General features: G+C 49.3%; 1 protein-coding gene across 1 annotated transcript in view; it reads right to left on the bottom strand.

Annotated features, from left to right (window-relative positions):
• The window catches only part of flt4 (fms related receptor tyrosine kinase 4), a 281,525-nt gene that overhangs the window by 139,953 nt on the left and 127,253 nt on the right, over positions 1-14,319 (bottom strand). Inside the window, exon 3 of the mRNA XM_073067065.1 lies at positions 4,699-4,961. Within this exon, the coding sequence (XP_072923166.1) occupies positions 4,699-4,961 (263 nt within the window). The remainder of the gene's footprint in view (positions 1-4,698; positions 4,962-14,319) is intronic.

The raw sequence follows: 14,319 nt of genomic DNA, 5'->3' as shown, positions 1-14,319 counted from the left end.
AACACCTCTCATCCTCCTTTGCTCCAAGGAGAAAAGGCCGAGTTCACTTAACCTATTCCCATAAGACATGCTCCCCAATCCAGGCAACATATATATATATATATATATAAGTAAAATTAAATAAGTATTGTAAAGAAAACAGGAAATAAAAAGTAGTGAGATAGTGTTCATGGGTTCAATGTCTATTCTGAAATTGGAAGGCAGAAGGGAAGAAGCTATTGCTGAGTCATTGAATATGTGTCTTCAGGCTTCTGTATCTCTTTCCTGATAGTCGTAACGAGAGCATGTCGTGGGTGATGGAGGTCCTTAATGATGGACACCGCCTTTTTTGAGGCACCGCTCCTTGAAGGTATCCCGGATACTATGGAGGCTTGTACCCATGATGGAGCTGACTAATTTTACAACTCCCTGCAGCTTATTTTGGTCCTGCGCAGTAGCCTTCCCCATACCAGACTATGATGTAACCAGTCAGAATGCTCTCCACGATACATCTGTAGAAATTTGTGAGTGTTTTAGTTAACATACCAAATCTCCTCGGGCTCCTGATGAAATACTGCCACTGTTGTGCCTCCTTTGTAGCTGTATTGTTATGCTGGGTCCAGGTTTGGTCCTCAGAGATATTTATACCCAGGGACTTGAAATTGTTCACTCTCTTCACTTCTGATCCCTCTATGAGGACTGATGTGTGTTCTCTCATCTTACCCTTCCTGAAGTCCACAATCAGTTCAATCGTCTTACTGACTTTGAGTGCAAGGTTGTTGCTGCGACACCACTCCACTAGTTGGAATATCTCGCTCTTGTCACCGTCTGAGATTTTGCCAGCAATCGCCAGTAAATTTATAGATGGCATTTGAACTGCACCTAGCCACACAGTCGTGGGTGTAGAGAGATTACAACAGCAGGCTAAGCACACCTCCCTGAGGTGTGCCTGTGTTGACTGTCTTATTGATTGCCAGTGTTGGGAAGTTGCAGAGGGAGGTACAGAGGCACAAATTCTGGAGCTTTTCCAATCAGAACTGCAGGAATTATAGTGCTAAATATTGAGCTGTAGTCAATAAACAGCATTCTGACATGGGTATTTGTATTGTCCAGGTGATCCAAGGCCACATGGAGAGCCAGTGAGATCATGTCTGCCTTGGATCTATTGTGGCGATAGGCAAATTGCAGTGAGTCCAGATCCTTGCTGAGGCACAAGCTGATTCTAGCCATAACCAACCTCTCAAAGCATTTCATCACTGCAGAGGTGAGTGCTGCTAATCAATAGTTGTTAAAATAGCTTACCCTACTCTTCTTGGGAACTGGTATAATTGGTGCCCTTTTGAAGCAAATGGGAACTTCCTACTGTAGCAATGGGAGATTGAAAATGTTTTTGAACAGCCCTGCCAGTTGTTTTGCACAAGTTTTAAGAGCCTTACTAGGTACCCCATTGGGGCCTGTTGCCTTATGAGGTTTCACTCTCTAAAAAGACAGCCTGACATCGGCCTCCAAGACAGAGATCACAGAGTCACCGGGTGCTGCAAGGATCCTCATAGGTGTGGTTTTATTCTCCCTTTCAAAGTGAGCATAAAAGGCATTGAGCTTGTCTGGGAGTGAAGCATCGCTACCATTCATGATGTTGGGTTTTGCTTTGTAGGAAATGATGGCCTGCAAACCCTGCCAGAGTTGATGTGCCCCCGATGTCGCCTCCAACCTCCGCATGTCATACCTGGTTTTCTTGTACAGGTCACTAGACTTGAATGCCACAGCTCTAGCCCTCAGCTGACTACAAACTTTCTGGCTCATCCACGATTTTTGATTTGGGTATGTACAGCAACCTCATCCACACAGATTTTAATGAAGTCAGTGACAGCTACAGCTTACTCATTCAGACTCGAAGATGAATCCCTGAATACAATCTAGACCACCAACCCAAACCAGATCTGTAAGTGCTCCTGCGCTTCCCTTGTCTATAACCTGTGGGTCCTCACAACTGGTACTGCAGTCTTCAGTCTCTGCTGAGACTCAGGGAGAAGAAGCACAGCTAGGTGATCAGACTTCCCAAAGTGTGGAGCTGGGATGGCACGGTAAGCTCTCCTGATGGTAGTGTAACAGTAGTCCTGTGTGTTGGTTCCTATGTGATTTGCTGGTAATAATTATTTCAAGAGTTTTTCAAGCTGGCCTGGTTGAAATCCCCCAAAATGATGGGGAAGCCATCAGAATGTGCTGTTTCATGCCTCCTGATCACATTACTCAGTTCATCTAGAGCCTGCTTAACATTTGCCTGTGGTGGGGTCTACACCGTTACAAAATAATTGCTGAAATCTGAAGAGCTGTTGGTTTCTGGATTGAGCTGCCAGAGCAGGTGGTGGTAGCAGGAACAGTAACAACTTTTAAAAGGCATCTAGATAGGTGGAGGGATCTGGTATTAATGCAGGCAAGTGGGGCTGATATAGATAGGCACAGACATGGTGGGTTTAAGGTGGTGTGCAGTAACAGCCAGTGATTATGTTGGATGTGTTTATTATGATCACAAGACCCCGTTGAACATTGGTAATGTAGAATATTGCATGTCTGGTTCACTGGTTCTGTGATGAGACCAACAGTGGGGGAGCTGTGTGGCTTCGGTCGGGGCAAGGACTAGGCCTCACACCGTGGTGTCAGTTACTGCAGCCATCTAAGAGAAGAGGTGCCAGAGGCAGTAAGGCACAGCACCCTTGCTGGTTTGGGAGCTGGCCATTCCCATTGGTGCTGTCCTCCAGTTCTCACTCAGGAATGACAAGCTGGACTGCGTTCATCAGCAGACTGCTGCAGGCTCGTTCTTGCCGACAACATTCATGCACCATCAAACTTCAGGACTTGACTCTCAGGGACTTGGGCTATATTATATTTTTGCGTAACTGCATGTTTACTATTATCGCATATGTGCATTAAGCTGAGTATGACTGTTGCTACTGTGTTTTGCATCTTGGCCCTGAAGTGATGCTGTTTCACTTGGCAGTATTCAAGGGAATGGATGGTTGGATGACAATTAGACTTGAACTTGTGCTGTTTCACTCTATTGCCTGACTAGCTGAGGTCAGCCAGAATCTCTGCTTTCGTTTCAGATTCCAGGGTCTGTGGATTTATTTACTTCTTAGATTTCAGTTGAAGGTGGGATCTGGTGTCCAGGATGGAACATAGCACCTTTTAAACTCCCTTCTGCAGTGTTCCTCCAGCATTTTGTATGTATTACTCAAGATTTCCAGCATCTACAGAATGCCCTGTGTTTATCCCTTTAAACCATTAGATCTCACCAGTAAATATCACAGGCCCAGGAATGGGGAATGATAATCCCTGCCACAGAACAACAACAGGATATTGTCTGGGCTAAAATCCAACGAGTGATCCTGGACAAAATTCTACCTCCACACGCCTGCCCTCAGCTGTGTTAGAATTCCCAAATCCCACCACTTCAATATCCAGTTATCCAGTAAAAAATCCAAGTATTTCTCATGCAGTTACTCCTCCGTTCAGTAATCTCAGTGGGAATCATTCACAGATCTGGGCAACAAGGCATGGAATCAAGTTCACTCATACATAGGACATAGAACACTACCACACGGAACCGGCCCTTTGGCCCACGATGTTGTGCCAACCTCTTAACCCACTCGAAAATCAATCTAACCCTTCCCTCCCAAGTAGCCTTCCATTTTCTATCATCCATGTGCCCATATAAGAGTCTCTTAAATGTCCCTAATATATTTGTCTCTCCCACCACTCGGGGCAGGGCATTCCACGCACCCACCACTCTCTGTGTAAAAGAAACTTGCCTCTGACATCCCCCTATACTTTCCTTTAATCACCTTCAAATTATGCCCTTTGGATCAATTATTTCCGCTCTGGTAAAAAGTCTCTGGCTATCCATTTGATCTATGCCTCTATCAAGTCCCCTCTCATCCTCCTTTACATCACAGTGAAAAGCCCCAGTTTGCTGAACCTATCCTCATCGCATGCTCTTTCCTTCCTATAATGAAGCAACCAGAACTGAACACAGTACTCCAAGTGTGGCATAACCAGAGTTTTATAAAGCTGCAACATTACCTCACAGCTCTTGAGTTCAATCTCCCAAATAATAAAAGCTAATACTACATACACCTCCTTAACAACGGCAACTTTGAGCAATCTATGGATGTGGATGCTAAGATCCCTGTTCCTCCACACTGCAAAGAATCATTAACCATGTATTCTGTCTTCAAATTTGGCCTCTGAACTGAATCACTTCACATTTCTTGGGTTGAACTTCATCTGCATCTTATTCTGCCCAGCTCTGTATCCTGTCAATGTCCTGTTGCAACCTACAACAACCTTCTACAATATCCACAACTCCACCAACCTTCAAACTTACTAACCTACCCTACCACTTCCACGTACATACAAATCAGAATGAACAAGGGTCCCAGAACAGATCCCTGCAGAACACCACTGGGTACTGAGTCACGGGTCATAGCTGTGGAAGGACAAGAGATTTTGAACTTCTACACCAAGTCTGTCAGTTCTTCAGTTCTCTCTAGAGCCCTCCATTTCATAGTGAGAGCCTTTTATTAGTCCCCTAAACTGTGTTACTTTGCACTTATGAAGATTAAATAATAATTACTGAATATTACACTTGAATAAATGTTCATCACCTTGCAGAGACAACTGACCATCCCCCTCCCCTAGCAAGGACTGAGAGCACGTTACCTTTCACGAAGACATATATGCTGGCAGCTGAAACCTTGTCAACGATGGGCTCAAAGTGATAGTAGCAGCGGTAATACCCTGTGTCATTAGCTCGGGCTCTTGTTAATGTCAACGTCTTGCAGTACTGATGTGTGGCTACTCCTTCACACTCCACAATACTGACTGTCCGTCCTCCAGGTTCCTCCAGCCACTGGGACGGTGACTTCGTCTCTTCTGTGGTTGCGACCTTTCCTGGCCAATTCCAGCTCAGGGGCATCTGGCCTCTGAAACAGAGAGAGCAGCAGGTGCTATCAGCATCCAGGCAACACAGGTAGGGAAAGGCATTGTCAGTCCTGGGAGGATGATGGCAGCTGTAAACAATGACACCACTGGGCTCACGGAGCCCGTCATAGCAAAAAGGTGAATAGGCCACAGTGCTGGGTCTATTGTTGCTTGTGATCTCCATCAATAATATGGTTATAATATGGTAAATTGGATCAACAAGTTTTCAGATGACATCAAGATTGGGGATGCAGTGAACAGCGAGGAAGACTATCAAAACTTGCAGCAGGATCTGGACCAGCAGTAAAAATGGGCTGAAAAATGGCAGATGAAAAATAATGCAGGCAAGTGCAAGGTGTTGCACTTTGGGAGGACCAACCAGGGTAGGACTTGCATGGTGAGTGGTAGGGCACTGAGGAGTGCGGTAGAACAGACGGATTTGGGAATACAGATCCATAATTCATTGGAAGTGATGCTACAGGTAGGGAGGGTCATAAAGAGAGTTTTTGGCACATTGGCCTTCATAAATCAAAGTACTGAGTACAGGAGTTGGGATGTTATGTTGAAGTTGTATAAGACGTTGGTGAGGCTTAATTTGGAGTATGGTGTGCAGTTTTGATCACCTACCTGCAAGAAAGTTGTAAATAAGATTGAAAGAGTACAGAGAAAATTTACAAGCATGTTGCCAGGACTGGAGGACCTGAGTTATAAAGGAAAGACTGAATAGGTTAGGACTTTTCTCCCCGAAGCATAGGAGAATGATAAAGAGTTGATGGAGGTAGACACAATTAAGAGGGGTATAGATAGGGTAAATGCAAGCAATATTTTCCACTGAGACTGGGTGAGACTACAACTAGAGGTCATGGGTTAAAGGTGAAAGGTGAAATATTTAAGGAGAGCCTGAGGGGGAACTTCTTCACTCAGAGGCTGGTGAGAGTGTGGAACAAACCGCCAGCGGAAGTGGTGAATGTGGATTTGACTGCAACATTTAAGAGAATCTTGGATAAGTACATCTTATTGTTTGCACTTACATGGAAGGGGCATGGGAGGCTATGGTCCAGCTCCGGGTCAATAGGACTTGGTAGAAGCACAATCCAGTACAGACTAGCTGGGCCGAAGGGCTGTTTCTGTGCTGTAGTGTTCTATAACTCTGTAGAAGGAGACCTTCTATCCTGCTGTTATCAGACTCTTCAACAGAACCTGGGCGGCACGGTTGAGTAGCAGTTAGCGTAACTGGTGACCCGGGTTCACTTCTCGCCACAGTCTGTAAGGAGTTTGTATGTTCTCGGTGACCACATGGATTTTCTCCAGCTGCTCCGGTTTCTTCCTGCATCCCAAAGATGCATGGATTGGTCACATGTATGTAATGGGCGCCATGAGCTTATTGGGCCAGAAGGACATGCTACTATGCTGTATCTCTATCTCTAATTATAATATCTCGTGTTACGATGGAGATGGACTCTTGATCTATCAATATACCTCATCAAGTAGGTCCCTTGTACTATATTATCTACCTGTACTGCTGATGCACCATCAATAACTCTCGGAGACTGGAAGTGAACGATAGGCTTCTATTAGCAGCAAAAAGGGAGCACGACATCTCGGAGACTGAGGGAGAAGCAGTGCCCCAACCGCCTTTATAGAGGGGTCTGTTGGAGGAGCCACAGGAGCAGTCAGCAGAGGGGCATGTCCAGACAGGTATACATAGTTTACCACAACTGCACTGTCCCTGTAACTGCAAAACTTTGCTCTGCATTCCATTATTGTTTTTCCTTCTGTACTGCCTCTCCATGGTAGAAAGCCTGTGTATCACAGGACTTCAGGGATGCAAACATTATCCACCTGTATAAGAACAAGGGGGAGAGGGCATCCTGTGACAACCACAGAGGCAAATCTCTCCTGAGCATAGCCGGGAAGATCATGGCTCATATCATACTGAACAGGATTACCTCTCACTTCCCTGATGACATTGTCTCAGAGAGCCAGTGTGGTTTCAGATCTAACAGAGGGACCATGGACACAATCTTTGCTATCAGACAAATCCAGGAGAGGTGCCAGGAACAGAACCAGAATCTCTACATACTCTTTGTGGACCTGACGAAGGCATCTGATACCGTCAGTCACAGAGGCCTTTGGATGCATCCTTACCAAGTTAGGCTGGTCAGCAAAGTCAAGTCATTCCACAACGGCAAGATGGCCAGGGTAATTGAAAACGGCTGCATCTCTGACCCCTTCCTTGTAACTAACGGTGTCAAGCAGGGTTGTGTCCTCACACCGACTTTATTCAGCTTGCTACTTGCCAAGATGCTGTTCTCTACTCTCTCACAGACCGATGCAGGAATAACAATTCGCTACATGTCTAATGGGTGCCTCTTTGATCTGCGATGCCTCAAGGCCAAGACCAAAGTACTGGAAGCAATAATACAAGACTTCCTCTTTGCAGATGACTGTGCTCTTGCAGCGCCCAGTGAAAGGGACAGAAGTTCTACTTCAGCCCACACCCTATACCAACCCTACAGAACAACGAATTGAGATTGAAGGCACACAGCTTAACAATGTTGATGCCTTCACCTACCTGGGAAGCTGCCTCACCTCTTCCTGCAGTCTAGATCAAGAGGTCTCAAACTGACTTGCAAAATCTGGGCCATCCTTTGTCAGGCTATGGACACATGTGTAGGGATAATGTAGCATCGGCTGAAGACCAAGATGACAGAGTACAGAACAGTCGTCCTGACTTCTCCGCTATATGGCTGTGAAACATGGACCCCATACTGCAGGCACATCAAGATGCTTGATCAGTTCCACCTGCGATGCCTTCGCAAGATTATGGGCATCTCGTGGCAAGACAGAGTCCCCACCACAGAAGTGTTACGAAGGCCCGAAGCTCTGGAATAGAGACACTGATCATGAAGGCTCAACTTCCATGGGTTGGACATGCGGTCTGGATGGAAGGCAACCATCTTCCAAAGATATTATTCTTTTCCGAGCTGGCACATGGCACCAGAAAGCAGGGAGCCCCCACTGTGTGAATGCATCCTCGAAGGCACGCAATATCTCTGTGACTGGTTGGGAGGCCTTGGCAACAACGCCTGGCGCCCAGCAGTCTACTTTAACAACAACCCACATGGAAGAGGATACGTCAGGCACATTTGAGGACTCCGGCAACAATGAAGACCATCGTCCACGTTCACAGAGAAACAACTGGTGACCCAGCAATAAAACATTGTCAACAGAGGATTGCTATCACATCTTGCATTGGAAGATATACAATCACGACGCACCACAGCAAATCATTGCAGAACCAAACTGATTGGGAAATACAAGTTCAAACCCCACCTCCACAACTCATCGATGGTGCAAAGGTAATAGTATCACCTTGTACACGGGAAACGCAAGTCCGATCCTCACCTCGGGGCACATCAACGCTGGCTGCTGCAATCAGACAGAGAGTCACAGCTAAACTGGCGACTGCCAGTCAATGAACTGAGCTCCCCAGAAAGTGATAAATTCCAACAGACAGCTTATTTGAAGCAGCCAATGAAGCACAACTCACAATTGCAACCTCCAACATAACTGTGACCGACAACCTGATACATGCATTGGCAGCAGCAGTCCTAGAAATGCAGGGCTACAAAATGAGCTACAGTGGAGAGCAAACACGAGGAAATCTGGAGATGCTGGAAATTGAAACAACAACACACACAAAATGCTGGTGGAACACAGCAGGCCAGGCAGCATCTATAGGGAGAAGCACTGTCGACGTTTCGGGCCGAGACCCTTCGTCAGGACTACAGTGGAGAGTACTGTTATAACCCCCACTGGAGACAATGACTGGAAGCCAAGATGAAAACCACAAGGACATCGGTCAGCAGACTAACTGAGCTGCAGAAGAGTGGGAAGACCGAAGATTCATATTGGCTGCTAAGGAAGTACAGAGGTATGTGCATAGCCGAAGCCCTGAAAACTGCCAAACGACAGTGAACAGCTCTGGCTACCAGCCTACAGAGGTACACTAAGGACACAGAGGTCAAGCAGATAAATGCACTCTTCTCCAAAGAACCAGGAAAAGCATTCACACAATTCCAAAACCACAACACGCCAGTACCTGAACCAACCAAAACAGCAACTGAGGAGTACGGGAAGAGTATTTGGGAGAGAGAAGCATCACAAAACACCAGTGCCCAATGGCTGAAAGACCTACAAGCAAGCCTCTGGGATCTCTGAGGAAGAGCCAGACACCATCACAGCAGGAAATGTCCAGCAACAGGCAGCAAGTATGAAGAACTGGACATCACCAGGGTCAAGCAACACATACAAAATGCTGGTGGAACGCAGCAGGCCAGGCAGCATCTATAGGGAGAAGTACAGTCGACGTTTCGGGCCAAGACCCTTCGTCAGGACCAGGGTCAGACACGATCCACACCCACTGGCTGGAAAAACTAATGGTATTACATCCACAGCTGGCAGCTACTTGAAGCAGGCTCACAGAGTGACTGGCTAGCTCAAGGAAGGACAGTCCTCATAATGAAAGATTCTCACAAAGGAGCAACACCATCAAACTACCAGCCTATAACCTGCCTGTCATATCGTGGAAGCTCCTATCAGGCATCATAGCCACCAAGCTGAAGGAACATGTCTGTAAATCCCTGAGTCCACTCAGAGAGGAACTGGTAATGGAACCACAGATTACAAGCACCAACTACCGGTAGACAAAACAGTCACGCGAGACTCCGAGACCAGGCAAACCAACCTAAGCACAGCCTGGATCGACGACAGAAAGCACACCACTCAATGCCCCACACATGGATCCTGGAATACCCATCTCTGTAAGGGTCAATAAGACACTAAGGATCTTCATCGAGAATTCAATGAGCCGTTGGAGGACACTGCTAGAAGTTAACTTAAAGCCGATAGCACAAGTGACCATTAGATGTGGAATATACCAGGGTGTTGCACAATCCCCATTGCTGTTCTGCATAGGCTTTAAGCCCCTCAGCCAGATATGGATATGGGTAGAGATACAGAGTGGATATGAGTAGAGGTAGAGTGGATATGGGTACAGGTACAGAGTGGATATGGGTACAGAATGGATATGGGTAGAGGTAGAGTGGATATGGGTACAGAGTGGATATGGGTATGGGTACAGAGTGGATATGGGTATGGGTACAGAGCGGATATGGGTACAGGTACAGAGCGGATATGGGTACAGGTACAGAGCGGATATGGGTACAGGTACAAGAGTGGTGCGATCATCAGCCACGTCCTGTACATGGATGATATTAAGCTGTATGCCAGAAACAGAAGAGACAATGACTCACTGATCCACCTGACAATGGTGTATAACAGAGACATCGGGGTGTCATTTGCACTGGAAAAGTGCAGCCAGATGGTAGTGAAAAGAGACAAACCCATAAAGGCTGATGGAGTCGAGGTACCTGAAAGCCTCATACCACCTGTACAGGAAGCTACAAATAGTAGGGATCCTCAGGGACATGGAAGCCATGATGAGGACACAAGGAGGCTGTAACATCCAAGTACCTCCAAAGAGTGAGACAACTTGCAAAAAAAACAGCTGAATGGGAAGAACCAGATCAGAGCCATCAACACATTCACCCTACCAGTCATCAGATACCCAGTCGCAATAGTGTGCCGGCCAAGGAATGAACTGGTAGCCACTGACATCAAGAGTCGGAAACTACCAACAATACATGGAGGATTCCATCCAAAGTCCAACGTTGGGCAACTGTACATATGTCGGAATAGAGAAGGACAGGAACTTGGAAGTGTCAAGGACTCAATCCTGGAAGAAATATGAAATATCCATGAGTATATCAGGAAGATGGCCCCTAAGGACAGCCTGCTAGGAGAATACCTCAGACAGCAGGCAGGAGAAGTGGGTGAAACAGAGTCAGAGGACCAGAGGCCATGGCAGGACAAGCCACTGCATGAGATGTACCATTGCTAGACATCAGAGATGGCTGTCATAGGAAATTCCTACCAATGGCTGGAAATGGCAGGGCGGTGGGACAGCACAGAGGTGATGCTCCTGGCTGCAGAAGAACAGGTGCTGAGCACAAGGACAATAGAAGCAGGGGTCTATCACACCAGACAAGACCCACGATGCAGGCTGTACAGGGAATCCACTGAAACCATCCAGCACGTAGTAACAGGGTGTGAGATGCAGGCAGGGACAGCATGCACTGAACGGCATACACTGAAGTTGCAGGAATTGTGTACAGGAACATCTGTGCTGAGTGTGGATCTTACACTCCCAAGTCCAAATGGGAAACACCCGAGAAGGTAGTGGAGAATAACAGAGCTGAGATCCTGTGGGACTTCCCAATACAGACTGATAAGCAGGTACTGGCCAACCACCCAGACACAGTAATACTGGACAAGGAACAGAAGAAAGCAATAGGAAAAGATGTGGCAATCCCGAATGTCAGGAGCATCAGGAAGAAAGAATATGAGAAGCTGGAGAAATACCAGCAGATAGAAAGGATGTGGAAGGTTAAAGCCAGAGTGATCCCAGTTGGTGATAGGAGCACTTGGAGCTGTGACAGCTGGACTGGGTGTCCCAGGAACAACATCTGAGATCACTGTCCAAAAGAGCACACCACTAGGAACAGCAAAGATACTGAACCGAACCCTCAGGCTCCCAGGTCTCTGGGAGAGGATCCAAGAATGAGGGATATACGCTACCCATAAGGGGTGAGGGGGAAAAATTTCACTCCTTCTCATCTCACTCTCAGATGCAACTTTTTTTCCATACTGATGATACTCTAGCACTAACTTCTCTTTGTCTGAACATCATTAACCACAGTTTGTATTGATCTCTGATTATTCCCAGCCATCACAGGTCGGCACAATATTGCGGGCCGAAGGGTCTGTACTGTGCTGTAGTTCTAAGTTCTATCACCTGTCCCTCTCATTCCTTGGGTTCTCTGAGAGGACGGGCTAGAGTATCAGTCACCTCAGCTGCCATCCTTACCCCAGGCTAGCCAAGGCCCATGTTGGACACCAGAATCAGAATCAAATTTAAAATCAATGGCATACGTTGCGAAATATGTTCTTTGGTGGCAGCAGTGCATTGCTAGGGGAGCAAACCAGAGCACCCAGAGGAACCCCACGCAGTCATGTACCACAAACAGCTACGGGAATTGAACTCTCAACTCCAACGCACTAAGATGCAATAACGTTACACTAATTGCTATGCTGCCTTCTCTATCCCTTTGACCTTCGAGGAAACGCACTTCTGGAGTAATTCCACAATATCTGCAGCCCAGTACTGTAGAGGGATGACCACATTTCTCGTGGTAAGAGGGATGTTCCTCAGTGAATTCAGGGTGTTACCTCTCTACCCTCTGCTCTGTAGGACTGCTGGACAAGGATCAGCAGGGAGGTGCTGGGAACAGGAAGAGCTCTGCAGGAATGTAGGAGGGGGATCAGGACGGAGGTGCTGGGAACAGGAGGGGCTCTGCTGGATGGGGTTCAGGAGGGAGGTGCTGGGAACAGGAAGGGCTCTGCTGGACGGGGATCAGGAGGGAGGTGCTGGGAACAGGAGGGGCTCTGCTGGAAGGGGTTCAGGAGGGAGGTGCTGGGAACAGGAGGGAGGTGCTGGACGGGGTTCAGGAGAGAGGTGCTGGGTATAGGAGAGGCTCTGAAGGACTGCTGGACGGAGACTGGGAGACTGCTGGGAACAGGAGGAGCTCTGCTGGGCGGGATTCGGGAGGGAGGTGCTGGGAACAGGAGGAAGGTACTGGACAGGGTTCAGGAGGGAGGTGCTGGACAGGGTTCAGGAGGGAGGTGCTGGACAGGGTTCAGGAGGGAGGTGCTGGGTATAGGAGGGGCTCTGCTGGGCGGGGTTCGGGAGGGAGGTGCTGGGAACAGGAGGAAGGTACTGGACAGGGTTCAGGAGGGAGGTGCTGGACGGGGTTCAGGAGGGAGGTGCTGGGAACAGGAGGGAGGTGCTAGGAACAAGAGGGAGGTGCTGGGAACAGGAGGGAGGTGCTGGGAACAGGAGGGAGGTGCAGGGAACAGGAGGGGCTCTGCTGGGCGGGGTTCAGGAGGGAGGTGCTAGGAACAAGAGGAAGGTGCTGGGAACAAGAGGGAGGTGCTGGGAACAGGAGGGGCTCTGCTGGACGGGGTTCAGGAGGGAGGTGCTGGGAACAGGAGGGGCTCTGCTGGACGGGGTTCAGGACGGAGGTGCTGGGAACAGGGGGGGCTCTGCTGGACGGGGTTCAGGAGGGAGGTGCTGGGAACAGGGGGGGCTCTGCTGGACGGGGTTCAGGAGGGAGGTGCTGGGAACAGGGGGGGCTCTGCTGGACGGGGTTCAGGAGGGAGGTGCTGGGAACAGGGGGGGCTCTGCAGGATGGGGTTCAGGAGGGAGGTGCTGGGAACAGGGGGGGCTCTGCTGGACGGGGTTCAGGAGGGAGGTGCTGGGAATGGGGGGGCTCTGCTGGACAGGGAACAGGAGGGAGGTGCTGGGAACAGGGGGGGCTCTGCTGGATGGGGTTCAGGAGGGAGGTTCTGGGAACAGGGGGGGCTCTGCTGGACGGGCTTCAGGAGGGAGGTGCTGGGAACAGGAGGGGCTCTGCTGGACGGGGTTCAGGAGGGAGGTGCTGGGAACAGGAGGGGCTCTGCTGGACGGGGTTCAGGACGGAGGTGCTGGGAACAGGAGGGGCTCTGCTGGACGGGGTTCAGGAGGGAGGTGCTAGGAACAAGAGGGAGGTGCTGGGAACAAGAGGGAGGTGTTGGGAACAGGAGGGGCTCTGCTGGACGGGGTTCAGGAGGGAGGTGCTGGGAACAGGAGGGGCTCTGCTGGACGGGGTTCAGGAGGGAGGTGCTGGGAACAGTAGGGGCTCTGCTGGACGGGGTTCAGGAGGGAGGTGCTGGGAACAGGAGGGGCTCTGCTGGACGGGGTTCAGGAGGGAGGTGCTGGGAACAGGAGGGGCTCTGCTGGACGGGGTTCAGGAGGGAGGTGCTGGGAACAGGAGGGGCTCCGCTGGACGGGGTTCAGGAGGGAGGTGCTGGGAACAGGAGGGGCTCTGCTGGACGGGGTTCAGGAGGGAGGTGCTGGGAACAGGGGGCTCTGCTGGACGGGGTTCAGGAGGGAGGTGCTGGGAACAGGAGGGGCTCTGCTGGATGGGGTTCAGGAGGGAGGTGCTGGGAAAAGGAGGGGCTCTGCTGGATGGGGTTCAGGAGGGAGGTGCTGGGAACAGGAGGGGCTCTGCTGGACGGGGTTCAGGAGGGAGGTGCTAGGAACAGGAGGGGCTCTGCTGGACGGGGTTCAGGAGGGAGGTGCTGGGAACGTGGGGGCTCTGCTGGACAGGGTTCAGGAGGGAGGTGCTGGGAACAGGA

Source organism: Hemitrygon akajei, chromosome 15 (genome assembly GCF_048418815.1).
Source record: "Hemitrygon akajei chromosome 15, sHemAka1.3, whole genome shotgun sequence".
NCBI lineage: Eukaryota > Metazoa > Chordata > Chondrichthyes > Myliobatiformes > Dasyatidae > Hemitrygon > Hemitrygon akajei.
This window is presented reverse-complemented; position numbering and strand designations above follow the sequence as displayed.